The 26,523-nt window shown below is 36.8% G+C and overlaps 1 protein-coding gene across 2 annotated transcripts in view; it reads left to right on the forward strand.

The window, feature by feature from the left end:
- EDIL3 (EGF like repeats and discoidin domains 3) overlaps window positions 1–26,523 on the forward strand; it is a 230,891-nt gene that overhangs the window by 71,912 nt on the left and 132,456 nt on the right. The window contains exon 3 of one of the 2 annotated variants that reach the window (XM_083883270.1): window positions 21,649–21,678. The exons of the other annotated variant lie outside the window; for it this stretch is intronic. Within the exon in view, the coding sequence (XP_083739396.1) occupies window positions 21,649–21,678 (30 nt within the window). The remainder of the gene's footprint in view (window positions 1–21,648; window positions 21,679–26,523) is intronic. 2 annotated transcript variants of the gene reach the window in all.

The raw sequence follows: 26,523 nt of genomic DNA on the forward strand, positions 1-26,523 counted from the left end.
GATTGAAAACCAATTCTTCCCTGTAGGGCTTCAGCATGTTGAGGGCATTTCTCAATGCTCTATTCTGAAGCCCAAGATGTTCTCACAGGTTATGTATCTCTACTAAAAGAAATCTATACATATTAATAAAAAGAATATGACAAATTAGGCCCTAATATTTAGTTTCTGGGTAGCCTGAAGAGTGCATAATGCACAGAAGTCTAAATTGAGTAGTCTGAATGCATGCAAGTAGAATTGCTTGATAAATGGCATTGATTGCAGGGCAATCATAATTTACAATATTTCTGCCAAAACAATTGCCTTTGGTGTTGATTGCCAGTAAATCTGTTGTGATAATAATGTTTTGAGTCATAGTTGGTGAGAAGGGTGTAATAATGGGAGTTCACAGAGTCATAGAATCCCAGGTTGGAAAGGACCTCAAGGATGACCTGGGTAAAACTTCCTTGGCAAAATCATAGTCCAGGCAAGATGGGCCATGTCTGATGTCCAGCTGAATCTTAAAAAAGGTCTAATGTTGGGGAATCCATCATTTGCCTGGGGAGATTATTCCATGGTTGATTGTTATGGTGAAAATTTTTCCTCTTGTGTCCAACCAGAGCCTCCTCAGGAGTCCCTTGGACCCCTCATTCCTTGTCTTTCCCCTGTGGCTCCGTGTACAAAGGGAGTCTCCACTCCTCTGTGGTCACCCTTTTAACAGTGGAACGTGGTGAGCTGTGCCCTCAGCCTTCTCTCCTCAAGGCCGAACAAACCCAGATGTCTCAGCCTTTCCTCACAAGTCAGGCTTCAGCCCTTGGATCCTCTTTGTGGCCCTTCTCTGCACCCTCTCCAGCCTGTCCACCTCTGTTTGGCATAACAGGGACCAAACCTGGACACAGCGCTCCAGGTGTGACCCAAAACATGCTGAGCAAAGTGGGGTAATGACTTCTTCACCTCTGATTTTTCTTTTTGGTGTCTCTCTGTGTGAATGATCCTGCAATTAATTCCTTCTCCATCTTTGTGTCATCCCTTTGCTCCACAATATCCTTGTGCCTCTTGTCCCATGGAGTCACAGAATTCTGCAGATGCATCCCATTGCTAAGCAGAGTGAAGGATCACCCACACTGACCTGCTGGCAGTGCTTCTCCTAATGCATCCCAGAATGCTGCTGGCAATTGTAAAAAAGATGGTTAATATTCTGTTAGGTTTCATCAGAATATTTCTTTTATAAAGCATTTTGAAGCATCATGAACAGACCTTGAAAGTTTACGTGGTACCCCTGGTCAATGTGATCATGCACAAAGTTTATAGGTAGTGAAAACTTTAACACCTGAATGAGAAATACCCTGTTAAGTGAACCACATGCTGCAATTCATATCACATCTTCTTATTTTTCTGTCTGCAAATTTGTTGTTTGGAAGTACAAACTGGCAAGGGATAAAGCAGTTCTGGTCACACAGTAGAGGGTGAGCAGTGGTACACTCCAAAGGAGATTTTATGCATTTTATGCATCTCATTAACATGACAAATGGAAAATATCCAGGCTCTTGTTGGCAGGCCTGCTGCTCAGGATGAGACCTTGCAAAGCAAAACAAGGTCTGTGAGCATGGACTTATTTGCAAAAACACATCCTCAGGCCCTGCTTTCAGTTGGAGGGATGAAGGACTCAGTAGTGCATCATATTTTGATTAAAAGCTCCAACACTGATGATGAGCCTTGCATGCAAAAATACTCAGAAGAGCATACATACAGGTCATGGAGAGATGTCACAAACTGTGAGGTGTGGCCTTTCCATCCAGGTGTTATTTAACTGGAAATTCCAACTGCACAGAGCCTGCTAAAGGCAGAGTGCTCCAGAAACAAGAGTTGACACCTGACTGGGCTGTGTGTACTGGAAGGAAGGTGTCACTGGTGAGCCAGGTTCATTTCCATGAGGTTTTGCCCTGGTTTATTGGGTGAAGAAGAGAGAGAAAGAAGAACAGAGGAAAAAAAATAAGGAGGTTTCCCCAGAAATGTGTTGTGTCTGTGACCCCATATATTTTTTAAACCAGCTTCAAAAGAAGTAGGTAGAATAAACCAGTTGTGTTTTGTCAGATCTGCCAGTGAAACAGGCAGCACATAAAAATCTGTAGAGCTCGTGCTAACAGTCAGGGGAAATTGCTCTTTGGATAGGTGTTCTTAGCATTGTCTGGAAAGAGAAGTGTTCAAATAATTCAGCCACTCCGAAGGAAAGAGGTCTTGGTGGGCAGCAGCTGCCTCAGATTAAAACAGCAGAGCTCATGACACATCAAGATCTAATGAAATAAATACACTGGCACACAATATCCTGCACATTTTCACATCCATGAGTACCTCTGGAGTGGTCCAGGTGCTTGTAACAATTGTTGACCCAGCTGCTGGGCTGTTTGTTGTGATGTTCCATGTCATGTTGACTTTGTTCCTCAGTGTTCCTGTCCTGGTATTTAAAATGGGTCTCTCATAATTTTTGAATTATTATTATTATTATTATATGGAAAGCATAGATATTTTATTGTTTCTAATCAATTTTTACTGCCTTTAAGACAATTTCTATTACTAGATCATTTTTTATGTATGCCATTATCATTGAAAAATACTAGAGGCCCTTCTGTTCCTGTCCAGTTCTAAAGAAATTAATCATTGAAGGAGTCTTCATGCTTTTGAAATACACCACTCATTAGGCATTATTAATTCTTACAGATTAGAGATCCCTAAGCATCATCATGCTCATGATTAATTACTATTTGGTTTTGCTAGCAATGGAGTAGTAGCTTTATTTTCCTGTTCCTTTAGCTTCTTGGCTAATGCAAAGTAAATAGTTTTGGTGGCTTTTAAGAGACCAGACAACATAATTTCTCACAAAATTTTGACTCAAGAAATGTTCTTGAAGCACTGCCTCTGTTTGTTTTCCCATTTTATATAATATAGTTTTCTCCTGGATTTTTATGTGGAAGGATGTGACTCAACAGTATGGAAGCAACTTGCTAAAAAAAAATGCCAGAAGGAAGCTGATTCTTTAGCTGAAAAAGCAAATTGGTCTTTAATGAGATGTTAATTCTGGCATCCTAGCAGATTCAGATTAGAAGGTTTTATACTTCTTAGGAAAAAACAATCAGATGGAAAACCTGGTGGTGTTGAACTTAATGCAAGTCCTAAATGCAATTTGGTTCCAGAGTAAAAGAAACACAAATTAAAAGCTGAATATTAGATCCAGAGACATATGGACATTACTGTTGTTTTTTTCTTTTCCCCTTTAAGTTTTTTACCAATTTTTTTTCAAAACTATTTATATAAAGGGCTCATTAAGCAGAGCAAAATAAATCATGTTTTGGCATCACTTTTTCTTACTTTTTTCTCTCTATGTATATTTACTTGTTTTTAAGTAATGAATTAAAGGAAATACTTCTTTGCTACTAAAAAATAGATGCAATGATTCAGAAACTCTTTTGCTTTTCTTCAGTAATAAACTTCCATTCATAAGCAGAAGAATAAGACAAAGTTTTCTTCTTATAAATTTAATATTTCTAACTGGGAAATGTTGCTATTTAGTAGCTCAGAAAATTCTTTTCACTGCGTAAGTTTCTGTGATCTGATTCCTTTCTACATTTTTTAAATTTAAAATCTCTGTTAAGTCCCTTGCTTAAAAGTCTTTTGTGTTCACCATCCAGATGCAAAATTCCCTTAAGCATTTAAAATACTGTGGAATGATACTCTTACAATTTTTTTTTCTGTTCCAGAATAATAAATGAACTTGTTGAAGATTTTAAACTGGAATATATAAAACTAGCATTGTCTTGAGCAAATAAACCTTATTCTTTAGCATGTTGAGGACATTGAGCACTGTTAGTAGAGGCTTTAGAAGAATTTAGAAGAATTATGCTAATATAGATCAGATGAGGCCTTTTAACTTTTTTCAGCAAAGGATTAATTTATTCCAAAAATCATATTTTTCCTAAGGGGAATAGCAAAATGCTTTAGTTCTTGACTGGTTTGTTGTTGTTTCTTTTTTCTTTATTTTTTTCCCAAAATATAAGTGTAATTACAGGAACTCCATAATTCTATGCATGAATTTTTTTCCTATTAGGTTACAGAACTAATGCATATTTTATTGCAAGGAATCCAGAAAACAGGGGGATTATATATGACATAATACAATAAACTATAATAAAAACATAGTTAGCTATGAAAATTATGAGTTAAAATAACGGGAAGAAAAATACCAGGAAGGTGTCTCACCTTTCCTACCCCATTTCAGGATTTTATTTTTTTGTCTGGACTTATTTCTGTCTAGCCTGCTGTAGGTGCTGTACCAGTTCTTTGTCAGGTGTTAATAACAAGGCTGAAATACCCCTACTTTTCCTCCTTCATTTACCCAGTAAATTATCTGGGTTGGTTCCTTTGGGGTGAAAAGACACTATGTGCCACGTGCTCATCTTTTTGTGCATTCATGGATAATGAGGATAATGAGGACTTGAGTGAAATGCTGACTGTATGAAGCACATGAATAATTCAACCTAGAGATACTGGTTTTGAGGGCCTTTTTTCAGGTTGTATCACAAGTGTACAGCTTGCTCCAACTTGATGATGCTATAAAATAATGATTAATAATAACTAATTTATATTTATGTTATATTAATGACCAGAATTATTAAAGAATGAGGTTTCATGCTGTATTATGGTTGCAGAGCTAGTATTTCATGTGCATTACTTGAACTGAACACCTGCTTGAGAACTGACATTGCCCCATGAGTTAGGAGAGTCAATATATTATTTCTTATGTTAGAAGAAATTAATCAATGAGATTGAAATTAATGTTTCAGCTGCTCCCCCGTGGCTGTATCTTTACTAATAGAATACTAATGCGAGGTACAAACTCTCAAGTTATCAATACCATTTTCACTTTGAAACATGAACTGGAATGGCTCTACTCTAAATCAGGGAATTATGGATTCTGGAAAATTCAAAAATTGACTTGGACATGACCTTAAATTTTTATCTCTGAAATTAAGAAAAGAGTGAGATAGAATTCAAGAGCTTCATGATTTGGTGAAATTACACTTCAGCTTCCTTGGTATTTATGATTCTGTTCAGTTTATGTGACACTTTATGCATAATTGGTGCAAATATGTGAAGTTTCACTCTTCTGATCTATGCTTTTGACAGATATCTAATTCCAGTGTGCACGAATGCATGCAAGGTTTTCATACTTTTTTCAAATGAGTGGGTATGAGACGTGAACATACAAACTACTCTGTTTGCCTGTCCATATCCACATCACCCTGATTATAGGATCACAGAATGGTTTGGATTGGGAGGGACCTCAAAGCCCATCCAGCCCCTGCCATGGGCAGGGACACCTTCCACTGTCCCAGGCTGCTCCAAGCCCCAGTGTCCAGCCTGGCCCTGGGCACTGCCAGGGATCCAGGGGCAGCCACAGCTTCTCTGGGCACCCTGTGCCAGGGCCTGCCCACCCTCCCAGGGAACAATTCCTGCCCAAGATCCCATCCATTGCTGCCCTCTGGCACTGGGAAGCCATTCCCTGTGTCCTGGCCCTCCAGCCCTTGGCAATTGTCTCTCTCCATGTTTCCTGCAGCCCCTTGAGGCCCTGCAAGGCCACAGTGAGGTCACCCCAAAGCTTCTCCAGACTGAACAAGCCAAATTTCTCCCAGCCTTAATGATGTCCTACACTCACCTCCTAAAAAATTAACAGAAGTGGTCAAAATATCCTGGAATATTTAGTTTAGCCATACAAGCATCTTCTGTGTAGAGTGGAGTATAAAAGCTCAGACTTCAAATCCTGATGGTGGTGCTTCACATATTGCATTTCCATTCACAGACAACTCTTCCTGGCCCTCTTTCCCTTTGTATCAGTGCATCCACACAAACATAGGTTATTGCAGAAAGATGTGTCTTCTGGATAATAAATTTTTTTTCTCCTTTTTATCCAGCAAAAAAAGATCAAGGAAAGAAGTTCCAAGGCTTGCAGATATTTATCCTGTGTAGGATCTGACACTCTGGAAGACAGGGTTGGGAGTGATGTGCTTGTGGATTCAGAGTTTCAGAGGGGAAATCCAAGATATCTCTAAATTCCAGAGTCTTTTCTCTAAATCTCAGCCAGTATTTTTTGTAGCTCCTCATGGCTTTGAACGGCAATAATTATTTGGCTTCTGTTGACTCTGTTTGCTCAACTGGTCTTTCTAAAGGCGTAGGGAAAACTAGAAAGAACAACTGCTGCTGTGGCAACGGCCTTAGGGTTACTTTTTTTCTTCTAAACTTACTGAGGAGTTTTCGTGGAGTCTGATGTGTTTCACAATGCAGACAGAACCACGGCAGAAGAAATATTTCTCATTTGTTGGTCGTGTCTTTGTCTCATTTCCAACATAGGTTGGAAGCAACTTGAGCTTCAAATGACATTTAAAGTCAAATGAATTGGCTATGAATGAACATGTAATGTCCATTATAAAACCAAACCAAACAAAAAAAACCCCCAACCAACCAACCAAAAAAACTGCCTCAAACAACAAAACAACAAAAAAGCAAGAAGAAGAAAAAATAATGTTAGTTCCCAGACTGTCAGATGTGTTGTTGCAAAAGCCATCAATGGGGAGGTGACAAGAAAGGATGAACTTGAAGAAAAAGTAATATGTTATTAGAAATGTGCTGATTATTTATTATGTTATCCATATGATCATTTTAAAAATTCTTGTTTCCTAATTTATTTAGCAGTTGTAGTGAATAGAGCTTTAGAAAGGGTGAAAAGGTTAGTTCCAACAACTTGCATTTAATAAAGATGAAAATTATATTCTTGGTGAGAACCTACAGTGAGTATTATGGAACACAGCAGAATATACTTGTCTAAGTACTAATGTGGATTAAAAGACATCATCAAATACTGCCACACTATTTTCAGATTTTCCAAACCATGTTTTTTGAGTTTATTTCTGCACACAAAAATCATGTTCTTATGCCAAATATGTCTTTCCCCTGCATTAACCAACTTTGTCCTGTTGGGAGGGTGCAAACTAAAAGCATTCCTACTGTGGCAAAGAGGAGTTTTCATCAATAGTAAAGATTACTAGACTACTACTTAGATACACCTGAGAAAAGGTTCTGAGAAGTTTTTTGCAGCCCTGTGTTAGCACAAGATCTGCATTGGCACAGGCAGTGATGACATCAAGGTTTGCAACAGAACTGTGGTTTTGGATAGAGACTTAAAACCCTGAGAACCCAGTAAGAAAAATATTTTTAAGAGCTAAATCTCAGTGTATTACATTACCATTATCTAGAAATATAAAGTATCCAGTTTGTGTTAAGTATCCAGTTCTGTCAAACTCAATTCAAATTGACATTAAATCAAACAAAAAACATTTTTTGAAGTCGTCTTGGTTTTCTCCATGTGTTAACAAAGATGAGGGCAGATTAACATGAAGATAGATGTATGCCAACATATTCAAGTACAAATGTAATCTTGCTGCAATTGAGACAGAGAAGCATGTCTTGATTAAAAATTCCTATTACTTTCCTTTCCTTCTTAGGCAGGTCAACTTTTTAATCATCAGTTATATTATTCATTATGAACAATCTAATGAGGCCAGAATTTGGTCCTTTAAGATTAATTTTTGCAGATAGGAAAACTGCGTTGTCAGTGTCATTTGATTTATTCAAAAATATGACTGAATGGGCTGTAATTTATAAGGGGAATGATGACAGTCATAAAAAGAAAATATTTAATTTCAGCTTCTGCTTTTCCTGGCATGAAATAAGAAACATCTGCAGTAGTCATTAGCTCGTAGCTGCACAATACATTAGCCTAAGTCAGCAACAAAAGTGAGCAGTGGATTAACTTTGTCCTCACTGGTGGTGACTTTGGGATCAGCTTTACTTGTATTAAACCAATGGATCTTGACCAGTGTAGCATAAACAAAGTAAATAAATATATCAATCTGAATGCAAGGTTGTGGATGCTTCTGAAGTATCAGCACCTTCATCACTTGTCTTCTCAGGGTGGAAGAAGAGACCTGAGCAGCTTAAAAGAATCAGTAACTCAAAATAAAATAGATTAATTGTGTTTCAAGCATTGCAGCTGAATAAATGAATACCCAAAGACCATGAAATAAAAAGTTTACTAAAATAAGGAATGTAAATATTAAACTAGGAGGCTATGAATCTTGATACTGATTAGAACTGTAATGTGTCTAACATTTATTTCATGCATCTTACAGTTAAATACAGAAAGAATTAAATTACACAGGTTTTGTCTGGCCTTGTTGAAATCAAACTGGTGGCAATACTTTAGGAGAAATACCTGATCCCTTTTTTAGAAAAAAATATATTAAAACTACAATAATCTGGTTAATCAGCATTTAATTAAATGGCGCTTTTTTTTTTTTAATAATTTCATTTGCCACTGAAGTTAATTTCATACTCTGTAACAGGGAGCGTTGCATCTGCGTTTCTCATGAACTGTGTTCATTCAAAAATGGTCCATAGTAGCTGCATTGTTCTACTTCGACTTGGCAGCCCTAAAATCTACATTTTCTGTGCTGAAGGCACTTGGCTTGGTGTGACAGTTCTGCTTGGAGCCTGACAACAGGTTGAGTAGGAGGCGAGACAGGACTTGTGGGTGACACTATAAATCTAGTTTATTTGCATTTTTACAGCCTTCACGACCATATTTGGATAGGAAGGATACAATTTAGCATCATAAGCAGAGAATTTTTTTTTTTTCCATGTCGTTAGCCAGTGTGTGGTACCCGAATCACAGTGGCAGCACCCTGTCTGGTGAGAACTGGAGCAGCAAAGAGGATATGATTAATAGAAAACCAGAGTGCAGTACAGTGAAACATAGCAGTGATGGCTTGCCTGGTGAGAACAAAGTGATGAAGGGAGTCTGATTAAAGGAATCAAAACAGCCTAGCAAAGCAGCTGAACAGCATCAAGAGAGAGAGAGAGAGAGGGAAGTGACAGTTCAAGAGAAACTTCAGGGAAATTGAGATTTTTTGGCAGTTTAATGGGATCTGTAGGACTATGTCAGCTGCAGGTCTGTACATTTCCACTTTTTGGGAGCAGAGAAAGTATCCTCTCAGAATGGAGAAGGGCGACCCAACCCTTTGGCAGAGGAGCTGAGGACACAGTGCATTCACAGAGACTAGAAAAAAAAAAAAAAAAAACAACAAAACACCCTAAAAAATAGTCTGTGTGCACTTTAACATTTTTAACAAGTGTTCAGAGCCCATAATTCACCATTTTGGAGCTTGAATACAGTTAGATTTGTGACTGTCTGTGAGGATTCATCAACATTAGAAGCAGAACAGGCCATCATTAGGACATGTAGGATGACCTCTGTAAATCACAGCATGCCATCACACCCAAATATTGCTGCCTGCAGTCCAGAGAGCCACCCCCAAGCTTTGCTTTCCCCTGAAAACTTAAAAAAAGCATAAATCCAGGAAAAAGAGAGGGTTTTGATCAGGTGAGAGTAGTCCATCTGGTCTAGTTGGCAGTTTCTGCTCTAGAAGTACTTGGAAAATGGCATTGTTTAAATTATGCATATTTCAGGGAGTTTTCCCCCTGTTCCTTTACCTGAGTGCCACTGTGGTGCAATCCCCAGTCACAGCTTCATCTAGAAATATCACTTCTTGTTCTGAGGTAGACCTCAACAACTAAACTAAAGAATAAACAGAAACGGCTTTGCTACATTGGATTAATTTCTATGTAAAAACAGTGCTCAGGTGCTTCTCTATTTATGTTTTCATCAGCCAATTAACAGAACACTCTAACCCTTACTTCTGATTATTTCTACTGTTTCTTATTCTGGTAACATTTCTGTTAATTTTCCCTTTCTTTGGTATTTTCAAGCCTTCGCTGAGAGGTAGACACAAGAACCAGAAAACTTAAAATCTGTTTTCAAACCATTATAGGAAGTACTGAACTAATTTTATGTGTTTGCTTTATTTATTTGTTTTTTAAAATATGTTTTATTTCTCAATATTCAGGAATCTCATTGACTTGCAATACTTGTAATTATTGAAAAGGAGTGGGTGAGATGATGGCAAATGGATGGTATATAAAGCAGCAGCAGGATTTGTATCAAAAATAGTGTGGCCAGAAAGACCAGGGAAGTGACAAGGTGAGGTTAGGCCACAGATTGGTCTCTATGACCTTGGAAGTTTTTCCAACCTAAATGATTTTGTGATCAATTCTGTAATTATTTGATCAGTGGGTAAATAGTAAATATTTACAATATAAAAGATTATATTTACAATATAAATTGCTGATGGAAAAGCCATTAAACAGGAAAAGATGTTTTTCTGGCCTGCAGACACTCAGCAGAACCACTGTCATGTAGACAACTGGATATTGCAGATATAATTGAAACCCTATTCAAACTAACATGGAAATATTAACAATGGCTGTAATTCAATATAAACTGGATGAGAAATTGTAATTTTTCAGTACTATGGAGAATTTTCATTGCAATTTAGAAGATATTCTTAAACATGAGTTTTCGTAACACCATGTACACTGTGGTGATGATGTTCTTACTGGAAAGAAAAAGAGAAAAGAAGCTTATGAAAAACAAAGTATAAGGTCATAACAACTTGTAAATATAATTTTATTGCAGAAGTAAGAAATTCTAACTGATTTTCAAGATTTTGATCAGATGGATTTTTTTGATTAATAGTTTGGATGGTTTCAAGCAACAACCAGCATCCCCCCATGCCACTATGCAGTGGAGAACAAGAGAATTTATCAGAAGTATCCTTTAAAGGTTTCAAGGTGTCTGAGAAGGGCCAGAGGATGTTAGAACCTGCAGAGGAAGGAATATAGACAGAAAACCCTTTATTTTCCTTATGTTTACGGGTTCACTTTTTATGGATAACATGGATATACCATTAACATCTTTCCTCCCTAATGTTCTTTGGAAACAAAGAGCATCTGCTATTTCTTAGTTTTTACCAAATTACTCAATTTGCTGTCACTATTTAAGTAGCCTGATAAATCAGGTATAAGACTGAAGAAGAAAAGGAAGTTTCATTAAATTGAGCTGTTCTGTCCCCCAGGGACAACAGAGGCCCAAAAAAACCCCCCCAAAAAACCCTGAAAAGCAAGAACCAAAACAACCAAATGAAGAACCCCAGCCAACAAAACAAAACAAAACAAAAAAAATTAAACAAACAAATAGAAAACCAAAAAGGAGGGAAAATCTCTCAAGACCTATTGACAACCTTTATGCAGAGATGCCAGCAACTACTGGCCTCCCCTAGACTTGTGGGGCTGTATGTGGAGAGAAGATTGAAAATGTTTTGGGAAACAGCTAGAAAGAACCTCACTAAGCCTTTCACTCATTGAGGTTTGCCTTAGTGATGGCAAAATGGTAGCAAAATTTACATGATCACTTTCTACTGGGAAAGACTGACCTAATTGCAGAGGAATTAATTATCCTGGAGTTTTAAGCTGGAACTTGGTCCTGGCTAGACTAAACTCTGGTGATTTCAGTGGATATCTACATTATAAAGTAGTGTGAGAGGCTATTAGAATAATTCTCAAGCTTCAAGGTAGTACAGTAAAAGAAGCAGAGCTTGTGGAAGGTAATATAAATGTGTATTTCTTTGATTTATTCCAGGTCAGCAGGAGACAAAAATTCAGTCAGTCACTTTTGCACTTATAAAATGGATCTCACCTAAAGTGCTTTGTGTGTTACAGAGAATCAAGAAAATAGATAAGTGAAAAAAAAATCCAGCCAAATATTGGCTGTCTAGTTTTAGCAGACACTTTTCTCTCTCAGCTTACATAGAGTAGGGCATGTATGTTTGTATATATGTTTTTTGTGGGTGTTTTTAAAAATCTATACCATGTAATTGTGTCTTTTTAATGCAGAGTCATGGATAAAATTCACTAGGTTAAAACATGGAATATTTATGAAGTGGAGCGATTTGCTCACCAGATGAATATTTCATGACTGCTATTTTTTTATGTCTGATTTCTTCAACGTACCTTCTACTTAGTCACAACAATCTTTGATGTAGAAAGAGCTTGCAGAGTGCTGTATACAGTAATTAACATAGACTTTAAAATAAGCGGGTTAAGGTTAATTTTAATATTCCAGTGAAATTCAGTTTGGTGAAATCATCAAAAAAATTTGATGAAAAAGGTTTTGGTGGGGGAAAAACTAGTGTTTTGGATTAATTTCTGTCTTTTGAATTTTGTCCTTGTCTTTAAGTCCTTGTTAGATTTCAGCAACTCCACTGACTTAGTTAAGTCAGTATTTCATGTTAACATTAATAATGCTGTCTAAAGTTGAGCAGTTGACAATGCAGTAAAACTGCATCTGTTAGCATTTGGATCACCCAAATCTGAACCTGAACTTTTCCTTGCATGAATATTAACTGGAAAGTGCCACAGGGGCCATGCAAATTATTCATGAGAGCATGTTAAATTCAGAAGGAATTTTTAACTTTAAAAACAAACACATATCTTTGACCTAAAAACTAACAGAAAGAAGTTTAACCTAAAAAATAGGAAAGTATTTATGAAAATGTATTGCTTTCATTTTATTTTTTGAGACAGTGTTTATTGATGTCTAATTTTGAATTTTTAAAAAGAATATTCCAAGTGCTCTAAAATGGGTGTTTTTCTTTTTCTTTTTTTTTTTTTTTTTTTTTTTTTTTCTTTTGAAAGGATTGAAATTAAGACAAGTTGATTTACTATAAGCATGGAAATTTTTTTGGTTGACCCAAATAAAAAGTTTTCCACTTCTACATAGTATATATTTGTCTTAATAGATAGGTGTTGGGAAAAAAGAAAAACTAAAAAAACTGGAAAGCAAACAACAAAAGATTATTTTTTCAGGTTTTGTCCTGAACTAAGTAGATGATGGAGGAGACAAGCTAGTAATTTCTTTTTTTGTTAGTGTACTTAACTGTAATAAAAATCAATCATGTTCCAGCCCAGGCTTTCTTGGCCATGTATCTGCTGGTCATTTTCCCAGATCTCCAGGATCACACATTTCATGTATTTAACTTGAGTGCTTGACATGAAGACTATGGAAACAGAAAGGAAATGAGTCCTTTAAATTTAGCATATTTCAATAACCATAAAATCACAGAATAGTTTGGGTTTGAAGACTCTTAAAGATCTTGTTCCACTCCCTGCCATGTCAGAGACACCTTCCACTATCCCAGGCTGCTCCAAGCCCCAGTGTCCAGCCTGGCCTTGGGCACTGCCAGGGATCCAGGGGCAGCCACAGCTTCTCTGGGCACCCTGTGCCAGGGCCTGCCCACCCTCCCAGGGAACAATTCCTGCCCAAGATCCCATCCAGCCCTGCCCTCTGGCACTGGAAGCCATTCCCTGTGTCCTGGCCCTCCAGCTCATCTGTCTCTGTGCATGCCCCATTTCTTTATGCCTCTTTTTGATGAGCACAGGGCACTACTGAATCCAGGAGAAAGGACAATGGTATTGATTTTCATTGTTCTGACCTGAAACGAACCAAGTTAAAAGCATTTCCAAAATCTCCCATGCCAAGGAGAGCAGATTATAGTAGTACTCCTTGTTTTTGTAATGGGCTGCAATGGAGTGTGGTGGGACGGAAATGTGTGGAAGTGTTCTAGACTCCATCCAACACGAGATGGAAGGAGATAGTGCAAGGAGAGATTTTGCCATCTGTTTGCAGAACAGAGGAGGGGAAAATCCAAAACGAAGGGCAGAATCTCAGTACAGCACTCCAGAGCCTGGCAGCTCTTTATTCTCTGAGTGGGAGGTGCTGGTTGGGAATGGTTTTGAATTGCAGCCACAAGTGAGGGTGCTAAGCACTCCTTGGAAGCCCAAAACTCTGCACTGAAAAGGAATAAATCTCTTCTGAGACATGTATGGAAAAGTATGTGAGACACGGAAAAAAACATACATTCAGGATGAAATAAAAGCATCTTTAAAAAAAAAAGAGAGAGAGAGAGAGAGAGAGAGAACTCAAAATCAATAGGCCTGACTCCTACACTAATGAAAAGTGAAGGGTATGGATGAGCACCAGAGTGCTCACTATGGCTGCTGTGAAAATGTTTCTTTCAGGGGTGAATTCAGAGAGGCTGATAAAGTGTTGGCTTCCAGTCAACAGCTTTATTCACCAAGAGAAGAGAAAAATCAGTGTAAATGATCTTCCTTGTTCATGAGAAAAGGCCTCATTTTACAGTTATTTTCTGAAAAATTAGGAATTACATAGATGAAAAATTAAGAGGAAAAATGCAGCATTTCTGAGAAGAATAAAGGAACCTCACACCAGGTATATTTTTTGTATTTTCAATCACAGTCCTTTTGCTAGTTTCCACCTTGCAAAGCCATGCTTGTATGAGCAAGAGAGAAAAAAATCACCTTCTTTTACACTTGAGCATGTTTCTTGTTTGGCATTCCTTTTTGTTGAAGTGTAGGTATCAGCAAAGAAGTTTGTGTGCTTAGTAAATCCACTACAGGACACAGAAATTTGTTCAAACTGGCCAAAGTTTAAAGTAAGCTTTCTTGCCAATCATATTTTAGGGCAGAACAATGTATTATTTTTGAAGAGCTCTGGCTTCAGCATGGCCTCTGCAGATACCCTTTGACAAATTGATATATGGCTAATCACTGCTTTTAACCCCAGCTCTATGGTAATAAATTTTTGAGGACTAGATTAGGGCAGTGTTTTTTGAGACTGGGTATTACTGACACAGTTTTGCCATGTCCACATGACACATATTTTTCAACATACATTTTTCAATGCTAAACAATAATGGATTCAGATGGGTATTTACTCTGATTGTACTGAAGTTGAACACAAACACAATACTGGCTCCAAAGTTCATAGGATCTTCTTTTGTTTCTTCCCAATCAGAAAAGTTATAGGAGAATATTTGTGTGTCTATTATTTCTTTAGCAGTAGGTTCCAGTCTCCAATCTCTACCTGAAGAACGAAAATAGTGTTTTAGCTATTTAAAAATATTTTATTTCCCTTTCTTGCACCAGGACTTGGTTCTTCTCCTATACCTCTGTTCCTGCTGTGTAGCTTTATGGTGGGGCATTTTCTTTGTTCTTGAATTTACCGAAAAATGATTAAAAAACACACATTGAACCGAAGCTCCATGTCTCCCTGCATGGGACCCCTCCAACACCACATCTCTCATTTTATCTGCCATCTGCTCCTTTGAATTCTCCTCTTGGCACATTATGCAATTTACAGTTCAGGTTTCCTGTGATGGAGATCATGTTGTGTGGAAATTATTATTAAAGCAGCATGCTGGTCCCCAGTCATGCTGAACAGGATACTATAGACTTATATGTGAATAAATACAAAAAAACCCACCAGTTAATTCTTTTGTAGAGCCTGTAGTGAAGTCAGTTATTTTCACCAATAACTGTATGACCCTGCTCCCTTTGCAGTTTTATTCGTTATGATGTATTTTCTATGAAACTGCAGCTATTGAATCCTTTTTGTCTAATTTCGAACTAAAGACTTTTAATATTGGTGTCTCAGTGTTTTAAGAGGTGGTTCCCAGTCTTAATGATTTTATGATAAAGTAGCTCTCTGCTTGTTGGTTTATGCCAACAGTTTCATTGCCCAGAAAGGATGGCAGCACAATCTTTGCAACCGGCACATTAAACAATTTGCCAAAATTTACAAAATATTGGGAAGGCACTGAAAATTGTAGGATTCATATTTATCCTGAAATTTTAGGGTTTGAAAGTCTCTGGGGTTTCCTGTGCATTTATATAACTTGCCAGTATGTGTTTCTACAAGGCAAAGTGGACAATCTGTGTGCAATTGCCTGGCAGCTGGTTGAAGTTATTTTGCAGTTAAAAATGGCAAATACTGTCACAGAAAGCTCATGTAGTAAGGTTAGTCTCTGATATTACAGGACTGAATAGAGTTGGTGTTTATTTGTCTTAACTGCTATTTTCTCATCTTTTTGGGGCATTTTTTTTTTCTTGCCTTTTGAATCAGTTTATATGCTGTTGGATGTTGCATATGGAATATTTTCAAGTGATGTGGTACAGATAAAATACCACATGGTGAGACCTAACCCAGCCTCCTGTACCAGTCCGGAACCAGCAAACACTCTGTGAACATCTGAGCTTTTATTGTGTGTTTTTTCTCCCCCAGGTGGGAGAATAGCCATAAAATAAAAAATATTACCGCCATTATTACTTTGCAGTGTGGTATGTGATGTTATTTTAGAATTCCTCATTCACAAAAGAACAGGTAGTAAAATTTCCCTTAAAACACACAAAACAACCAAGTGAAACAGCTTCAGGCAAGTGACTGAAATATGAAAAGATGAAATTGTTTGGCTTGAAAAGCAAAGCTTTCTATCTGTGACTATGGGGATTTCCCAGGCAGGTTTTTGCATCCACACTAATAGATTCTAGCAGGTACTTACTTCTATAACTGTATTTTACAGCCTTTTTTTAGCATTTTATTTTAAGATTATTATTTTTTTTTTCTGGAGAGTTGCTCTTTGACACTTAAAGAAGCAAAGACTTTTGCACTCTGATTCGCATCCTTATCCACTTTCACCTTTTTAAGTACACTTATTTTTTGGACACCAAAGTGCCAGGTGCACCTTCTCATTACATTTTCTGCTCTTTTGGAACATTCATGTATTCTCAAAACTGCATATGGCGTGGTGTGTGTGTGTGTGTGTGTGTGTGTAAAACTGTGTGATATTTCAAGCCATGGCAGACTACTCCTTGTTTCAGAATCACAACTTTCAGTGGTGTTGTGCCTTTGGCAGCACTGGAATACTTGGCAAGAGCTGGAGCTGACTAAGAACTCAAGAATTGCTTTAAAACTAAATTTCTTTATACTGTTTTACATAAGAAAGATTATTCTGCCAAATACCAGGGCACTCCTGCCTTGTTCTAGAGAGGTGTAAATGTGAAGGCACTTACAAAAAAAAAAAAAAAAAAAAAAAAAAAAAAAAAGAAACAAAAACAACACTAAAAACCAACCAAAAACCCCAAATCTAATCTTGTCTTCTACAAAATGTAGTATTACACCTAATTTTTTTTTTTTTTTTTGACATTTGAACATATTCTCATTCAGCACTGATGGCCCTGGTGATTGGTAAAAAAAAGACCAGTGAGAATGAATTAGATGCCTTTATTGGCATTTCTAAAACTGTCATTTTAGGACACTAGTATTCTAAATTTTAATAATATGTGTCATTTTGCTCAGATATCCCCTTTTTAATTAGAATTTCTTTTGCTTGAAATAAAACAGTGAAAAAAATAATAAGTTTTTCATAGGTTTTAAGTGCTTAAATCAATGTAAACCTGTGAAAAGGGATACATCTTCTCTACTAAGTGCCAAGGGCCATTTCTAGGGTTTCTTAATTAATATATTTGTTTTTCCATCGAACATCTGTCACCCACGCAGAGTTTCATCAGTTCATGGAGAATTATCTTTTCCATGCACTGGTGAGGGGCCTGGTGTGCTCCTTCTGGCTTTGTTTTTGTTCATTTCTGTTTGCCTTTTTTATCTGTTTGTGCCTCTTTTATCTGTTTTTTTGGGGATGTTTGTTGCAGTTTTTGGGGTTTTTTTTTTTTTTTGTTTTGCCTTTTTTTTTTTCCCCTCAGGAATGAGTGTGAAAACAGCCTGGCCAGCTGAAGCAGGAAGGAAGCAAATGCTGCTGCTCCAAGGGCCTGTGGATGCTGAATTCTGTCAGAAGTGGAGAGAGGGAAGAGACAGGATTCTTAGGCACATATTTTCAGTGAAACATCTGTAGCATTAAAATCACTTTCTTAATGACTACAGCTGAGATTTTGGGAAGTCAGTCAGTCTTCCTTGCATGCAGGTCCTCTGAGGCCCCTGAGATTTGTTGCTGAGCAGAATATAATTTATTTTTTAGGTTACATTCAGAAAAATACTATTTGTTCTTGGAGCTTACTGTTAACTTGGATAATTTTGTGGACCTCCTGCACAGATTTTCCATAGGGATAATGTCATATATATCTAAGTTTATTCTTTTTATATAAGTCTTACATTTTATTAGAATGCTAAAAAAATATATTTCACATTAATATAAACTTAACACAAGTTTTAATTTAATGCAAAGCTAGTGTAATGTGTCATAAGATATAACATAGCCTAGCAGGCTGTTACACTGGATCTGCCTAAACTGAGATATTTATGCTTCAAAATTCAATTTTTTTTTCCCAGACCTGTTAAGGTTTCTGCATTGTAACAGAAAGAATCAGGAGTCTGGCATAGATATTGAGATACTATCCAAGCATTGCCTCTCTGCATTATCTCTCTTAAGCTAATGTTGGATGACATGTATCCTGGTATTGGCTTTCCAAACCTGCTGATGTCTTCTTGGGTTTTTTTTTAATCCCACTTATGTCATGCAGCATTATTCACTCTAAGAAAAACAAAATTAAATTTTTCCAAGTGAACATCGGATTTTTATTTTTTTTTTTCTGAAGAAAATAAAATCCAACATTTCTCCTGCCATATATCTTATTATATTTTGTCAGTGATGCATTAAAAGGGGAAGAAATGTGGAAAATGCTTTAAAGCTGTACAGTAATTTGCAGTTTAAGGTTATGCAGTACTGCTATTGGGCCATGACTTGGGGATGTCTGTGGCTTTTTTGGGGGCCCATTTTTTTGTTAAATTACTGGCTCTTCAGTGGGAGTCAGAAGGAGGATACCAGGCCGATGGGGACCCACCACCCACAGCAGTGAGTCACCAGCTCCTGCCAGCCCAGCTGAGCAAGGCAACTCCATCTTACTCCCTCAACCCTCCTCTGAAACAAGCAAAAAGTAAATTACAGATAATTACCCTGGGGATGAGTCACTATATAAATAACTTTTTAAAATAACTAAGTGTTTTAAATTATGGCTGATGGGAAAAAAAAGAAAAAAAAAAAAAGTGGTGTCATGTAGGAAAATTTTGGTGTGGTAATTTAGTGCATTTCCTTAAGAAGTGGAAAGCAGAGTGCTGATACTGCATTTGAGCTGGCATGATAAAGCAAAAATAGATATATTCTTTGACTACTCAAGATCTAACTGAAGGCTGTTTTTTTAAACATGGTTTATTTATCTAAAGGGAGGTAAAAATATCCTATCACAAAAAGCAAGAAATTAAGTTAATTTAATTTTTTTCTAGAAGTCTGCATGAATTGCAAACAAGCTCATAACTGCATTTTCATCTCCATTTTTAATGCTCATCTTCAATTTTCGTATAGGATTAAGAAATACAGTATTGACAAGTAAAATAAGGTCTTTTTACAAAAGCAATTCTCACTAACTCTAACTGAGAAAAGAAAAGAACACAGTCTATTCCTGGATGATCTTAAACCAGCAATCAAATCGCCAAAATTAATTAAATCAACAGAAAAGTAACATTATTGGCATAGCCATCTTGGCATCTGAGTGGTATATTCAGCTGAGATTCAGCTATCCTGTTTTATTTAGATGTGTACCTAAATGCAGAGTGGTCCCTCTGAAACCACCATCAGAGTAATAACAGAATCCAGCTTTGAATTGCTAATGCTGCTATTCATCCCGATAATTAAGTCTCAGAATATTATTCAAATAGCAGTCTGAAGGAAGTGGTTACTGGAATAAATATTCCTTGTATAATTGGACAATTTTGTTTAACCAGTTTTAAAGCAGAGTCTCCAGTACTTTGAATTATTTTTCGTTGAAGCAGCAGTAGAGCTGGAAGCTAATATTGATTTGGGGCATTTGTAAAATTTCAACTTCCAGCTTTCCTGTTCTGTTCTGTCTGTGTAGTTGTCTCTTCCACTAGTACCTTGAGAAATTGCAACCTACTTTATTGACTTAATTTGCAGTTTATTTACTTCAGATTCTGTTTTTTCTAAGATTTAAGTAGTCCAAATATTCTGTTTTGGGGGCTTGTTGTTGTTTTTGTGAGGTTTGGGGGAGTGGAGTTCTTCGACCTTTTTTTTTTTTTAATTGGTCAGTTGGTTTCTTTGATTTTGGGGGTTTTTGTGTGTGTGTGTGTTTATAATCAGCTATCATGTTGTTAAGTTAATGATTTAGCTGATTAGTTCAAGTTTAAAATAGTGGGATGATATTTTCCCTCTTTTCTTTCATTACCTTGAAATCCTTTACTACCACAAACACATTTTACTTAAATTTAGTTTAAGTAGTAAAAGAACATGTTAAAAGCTTGATGTGATCCTTATGTACACTGCATAACGGATTAATCCAGTTTCAAAACATACATTCAGACATTAAATAAGGATTTACAGAAGTCAAGGCTCTGCTGAGTACCATGTTTTGGCCATTTTAAGTGATGTCTGACATAGTGTTATTTTGTTTCTGTGTAGCCTTCTTCAGGGTTCATCTGAATGCCAAACTTTAGAAATAAAAATCACCTGTTTATTTTCAAAGACTGTGGTTAGAGACAAGATGGTTGGCTGGTGTTTGAGAGAGTAATTCATTATTTCCTCTCGATTAGATTTGACAGTCCCCAAAAGGACACCATGCTACTCTACAATTAGGAATAAGTGATGTGTTTAGTGCTGGTTGTCACATACAGTTGCATACAGAGTATTGTGCAGAATTAACCAAGGTTTATGGCCTCTCTCAGTTTCACTTGGTGTCTGTTAACAATTTTTTGCCAAAAAAAGGGAAGGTCTCTCTGCTCCTCTCCTAGTTTCTCCCTGCATAAAACATGGGGTGATAGCCGAAGAAAAAAAAATAAAAGTCAATTTACCAAGTGTGGTGGTGGTCTTTGAGGAAATGTTTGAAAGTTTTATCCATGCCACGTGCGAACTCTGTCAGGGTGGATCAATGCCTGCCATGGGTGAAGGAGGGTTGTTTGAACTTGTTCTGCAAGAAATCAAAACAGGAGGAGCTTCCATTTCAACTGGCAGCAGGCAGTCGTTAAAAAAGAAAAAGTGAAAGTATGGATACGTGTGTTTAATATCTCAAAAGGGCTTCTATATCACATTTATGGAGAGTTCTCTCACTTCTAGGCTCTTTTACAGTATCCAAGTGAGAAACACTTGAATTCAGCTTTTGCTGTCATCCAAAAGTTTTTCAAGGCTGTGAAGAGACCGTTTTTGTGATGCATGTGTATATAAACCGCACTGACTAAAAGAAGAGAAAGAACTAGGGCACTGATGTACTTTTAAAATGCACTTTTGCTGGGAATATGTCAGTTTCTCTCTTTTGAATGTGAGGGTAATAGATAGTCCTGAGCCATCAGTGCTTTTTGATGGTAACTTAAGGCAATTTAATGGTTATCTGTCAACAAAAGGGAAAGGTGAAGACGAGATTTCTATTGCTTTTCCCAGAAAAATAAACATCTGGAATGGAGAGCCCAGTGGGTAACTGTGTCCCTGACAGACACATGTGCACACACAGCCCACCTCAAACTGTCACTTTGGCTCTCTAACTGATCAGTTTCAGAGTCAGCAATTCCCACCAGTCTGGGAAGAAACTGAATGGAACAGAAGGGGTGGAGGATTATGAGAATGTTTTTCCTTATATCTTTTTGCTTCTATATTGAGAAAATGTAAATAATACAACCATTAGCTTTACATGGGTTTCTTCATTTGTATTTTTTCTCTTTTTCTCTCTCTCTTTCCCTTCCTTCCTCTTCCAATTCCCTGTGCCTGCCTCCCTCCCCACTCCTGACTCCTTTTTGCACAGCCTCCATTGAAGAGGACCCAACTACAGCAGGTATGAATTATTTACATTACATCTGCACTATGGTAACCATTTCTTGAGAGCTACCTTTACTAAAATCATTTTAGCCTGTTTCATTTTGTGTTTAACTTAGTAAATAGACTTATCACAGTTGGGATCTATCCTCTTCTGTCTGTTCCCCCTCCCTTTTTTTCTTCTTTCTCCTCAACTTGGAGTTGATAGGAAACATAATCTTCCTGTAACACTTAAAAACATCAGTGGCATATTCTTCCCTTCTTCCATGCTGAAACTGGCACTTCAAGCTTCAGATAACAAAAATTACCAAAAGGGAAGTTGTGAAAAAAAACCGAGTTGGAAAAAAAAAAAAAAAAAAAAAAAGTAATTTTTATTTTTTTAATGTTGCATTTTTCTCTGTGTTTATACTGGCAAAACTCAGTCACCTGAATGATGTCCTGAAACTGACATCCTTCAAAGACTTGAAAACAAGCAGTGAAGGAAGGGAAGAGAAAGGCAGCAGATGTAGAAGCATCCTGCTCAAAGAAAACATTCTCCAAAGGATGGCTTGGGTATCTGCTTAGCGAACTTTTATTTCCATTGACAAGCTGCCAAGCAGTGAGAATGGTTACCATCACAGTCATAAAAATTAGTTTAGGAGCTCCCAGAGAGACACAAACGCATCGTGTTTATGTTATTGTGAAGATTAACTATTTCTAATTAATTGGCAATCCATTAGCTGGGGAGTATTTAAAGAAAAAAGAAGACAGTGTACCAGAGAAGAATGCCACTGAGCAGCCTAACATATTTGAAATGGCACTAAGTTGTACAAACTCAGTGAGTTAAAACATCAAACAAATGGGGAATCACTTTATAGTGGCTTGTTAAAAGAAGGAAAGGTCTCCAGAGGAGCAAAAGAGAAAAGGTGAGGAAAGTGAATGAAGAGAGGAAGATGGCGAGGAAGGATTGAACACTGTTTACAACGTTAACCTACAACTTGGGAGCAATATAAGTAATTAGGATACAGCAGAGAATAATAAATGAAAGGACAGAGAACAAAGCCAAGAGTAGAATGTGAGAGAGGGAGAGTAGTTAAGACTAGAACTGAATACAGAAAGAAGCAAAAGGGAGCTTTAAACGTGAATGTAGCAGCCAAATTAGCAGGAAGCAGGACTGAGATGAGAAATAACACTGCAAAAGGGAGAAAAAAGAGGAATTTTGGGGAAAAAACTGTGGAGTACTCAGACATCTCATGGACTATACATTGTAATTGCTAAACGTTAACTTTCAACTCTACATTTCTTGAGAGATCTGTCAATCTTGAAGTTTTCATGGAAAGTCTTTTAGCAGAAACCTACTGCAGCCATTCGATACGTTAGTTAGAAAAGGATGGGGTTTTTAAAATAGGAATGAACAAAACCCCCAGCCTTTTTTCCTTTAAGGAAATGGTTTAGATACACACATTTTTTTAGACCATCTCCTGAAGATGTGGCCTTCCTCTTTGAGCCCCATTGCTGTTTTTGTGAGAGCCCCTAACTGTGATCTGGCCAAGCCACCCAGATACATCAGGTGAAAATGGTGAAGTGGAGGGAAGTGGAATTTATAACACAGCCACGTGGGCTGCACTACAGATATGATTTATAGTAAGAGAAAAATCCATGTATAAAGAGCAACCTAACATTAATTTCTATCTTAAAACTTTGGAAGCAATGCTAGTTCTTAAAATGCTCCATAATTTACAGTTATTATTGATTTTGCTGTAAGAAATGACAAGGTGTTGCTGTTTTGAAAATAACAGATTAGTTCTGCACTCTTACAGGATTGTTTTAATACAACTTATTTCTCAGATTGTATTGGCATTTGTAAAACCATAGGTTCTGCTTAAAGCAGATTCCTCTCCCTCAGGTTAGAAATGCAGTCATGCAGTTTGGAAGTTGCAGGGGTGCAGAAAAAGAGATAGAAACTGCATTCAAAACCTCATGCACCCACCTAGAGCCTTTCAGTGGCATGTGCCTGGTAGAGGCAGTTTTATCCAATACCAGATTTTGTGCTTTTTCCACAAAAAAGCACATTAAGTTTCCTCCAGTTCATGAAATTTATGTAATCATTATCCATACACATAGTATTTTTCCAACAAATGCCTTTATTTGTGAAAGAACATGAAATAGGATAAATTGCATCTAATATTTTTATGAAGACTGTAAACATTATTTCAACATTTTATGAAAACTGAAAACTTTTAATTTACCTGTGATCAGGACCAAAACTAACATTTCCTTTCCTGTTTAATCAAAGGGATTAAACACTGCTATTTCCCATACTCTGCTTCTTGGGGTAGGGTCTAGCTGCTCTGGCAATGCCCCCTGTGAGGAATCTTGTAGAAGCAAAGTTACTAAAATTGTACTTTGAGTGTTGTAACCAGTAAGTTGAAGACTAATAATCCTGTAATATTAAGTACCCTGTAAGTTCTCTCTTATAGAAATGATATTTCACTGGAGGTCCTTCAGCTTCAGAATGCTTCAGACTAATGAACTCTAATTATAACCCAATTTTTTTTCACCCTAGTTGCTTTATAAGCAAGGAGTATTTCCAGATATTCCCCACAGTTTCACCAAAGTTTTCCTTAGCAATGCCTCTGGATAAGCATTGTTCTAGGTCTCTTTTTTCTTTCCAGTTAAATACCTATGATTTTGTGTCATTGTGGGGATCTAACCTCTATTTTGAGTCACTTTGCCATCATTCTTCATTTATTTTTACTTATTTTAAATCAAATCTAATAAAATAATTTAATTTAATTAATTATTTAATTATCTATCAGTAAAATAGTTTTACCAGAAGCTCACACACCAAAACTAGGAAAATCTCAGGAAAATTATCTTTTTTGTGTGTTTTTATCCCATCCATATGTGACATGAGTTTTTGAAAATTTTTTACTGAGCCAGGAGGAGACTCCTTTGTTGACAACTGTTTCTAAAAGCCTAATGTAGCAAGTAACTCCTGTTGGATGTCCTGCTGTTTGAAGCTTTGCATTCCAAAAATGTTTCCCCATGGTTTTATGGATTCCCCCCCATGTCTCCTTAAGGAGCCTGGAGTACTTTCTACAATTATTAAAGATTAATTCTTCCAAGACCTAATGAGACAGAGCTCAGCATAGCACGCAGCAGTTTGTTCACTTGTCTCCACACAGTGATTTTGACTGAGGTAATAAATACATCTCCTTTGAGATCATCACTTATCTGGAGCTATTCCTTGCTCTGCCATTGGTTTTTGGGGGGAGTTTTTTGTAGTTTGGATTTTTTTTGAGGGAGTGTTGGGTTTTTAATCATAATGCTTTAGGAAACTGGCATTTTCCTCTTTACATTCCATCTATATAACACATGCAAACACATTTAGAGATTCATGGTAATAAATTCTCTTTTTCAGTGTGAGTTTTGCTATTGTTTTAATTAAGTTAGGTGTTGTAGAGATTAAAGATTCAACACATCACAGCTCCTCCTTCTTCAAAGACGTTACCAAAAATAATCCCTTCAACAACCTTGTGGCAGAGTATGTCAGCTGCATTAAATATTTGTGTATCTATTATTTTCCCCCAGAAAATTATATTACCCTTCCAAAATTCCATGTGATATCTAACTCTTCCCTCTTTATTTAGAATTTCAACTTATATAAAAGTTATTTTAGCATGTTTTTCCTAAAGGAGTAAATAACTTGGGGGAGAAATAATCACTTGAGAAAGAAAAAAAGTTGAAAATGCTATATCACATGAAAGAGATTTTGGCTGTAAAAATCTATAGAATTAAGTTTATTTCATTAAAGGAAATTAATGGAATTTTAGAAAAGAATTAGAATGGAAGAGCACAAGTTCCAGGATGAAAGTTGAACTAGACATAATACTTACAGTTATCAAAAAGTCATGAGCAATAGAGTTGCAAAACTATTAAGAGTTACCCATTACCCTTACTCTAGGAGCATGGTGCTAGGCAACACATTAAATCTAAATTTCAGAATAAAAATCAAAACACAAGTTACTTGGGGTTTTTTGTTTCTGCTAGGAGAACTCCAGATTTCTCTGGTGCTTGTTTTCTTCCCTGCATCTCCTGTGTTTAAGAAACTTTTTAAAGAGGATCACCAAAACATATTGCCTTGGTGTTTGTCTTTTTATTCACAGAATAAAATAACTGTGGTTTAGAGAAAAAAATAGATTTTAAAAGATGAAAAATTAAAAGTAATGTAAATTATTTTGGTAAATAGATATTTCAAAGCAGACTTGCTAGGCATAGCCTTGATGACTCTTAAGAGAGTATTTCTGGTGGAGTTATTGGATCTTCAGAAATAAAATTGTTCATAAGATATGTAGAGTAAAAAAAAAGAAAAACAACCCAAACAACAGAATGGAACTTGTACTATAAAAATGTTGTAAAAGAATTTGTTTTCTCTATCTAAGTATTTTTACATTCAAAAGTTTACTGGATTGTCATTTTTTTATAGATTTAAAACACTAGACATATTATTATTAATATCTCAGGTTTTCCCATGTACCAGTTTAATACTACCTTGATATTCAGAATATCAAATTTTCATAGTTTTGATTTTTTCATAGTGATGTAAAGTGGAAGGTAGGAAAGTTCAATTTGGCACCAATCTTAGATAGATTTATATTAGATAGTTTAAAATAATTTTAATTTAGACAGCTTAAAAATAGGTCGATTTAGATGGGATACTGTGAGGGTGGGCAGGCCCTGGCACAGGGTGCCCAGAGAAGCTGTGGCTGCCCCTGGATCCCTGGCAGTGTCCAAGGCCAGGCTGGACACTGGGGCTTGGAGCAGCCTGGGACAATGGAAGGTGTCTCTGCCCATGGCAGGGGATGGCACAGTTGGAACCAGG

The sequence above is a fragment of the Zosterops lateralis genome (genome assembly GCF_965231275.1).
Source record: "Zosterops lateralis genome assembly, chromosome: Z".
NCBI classification, from domain to species: Eukaryota; Metazoa; Chordata; class Aves; order Passeriformes; family Zosteropidae; genus Zosterops; species Zosterops lateralis.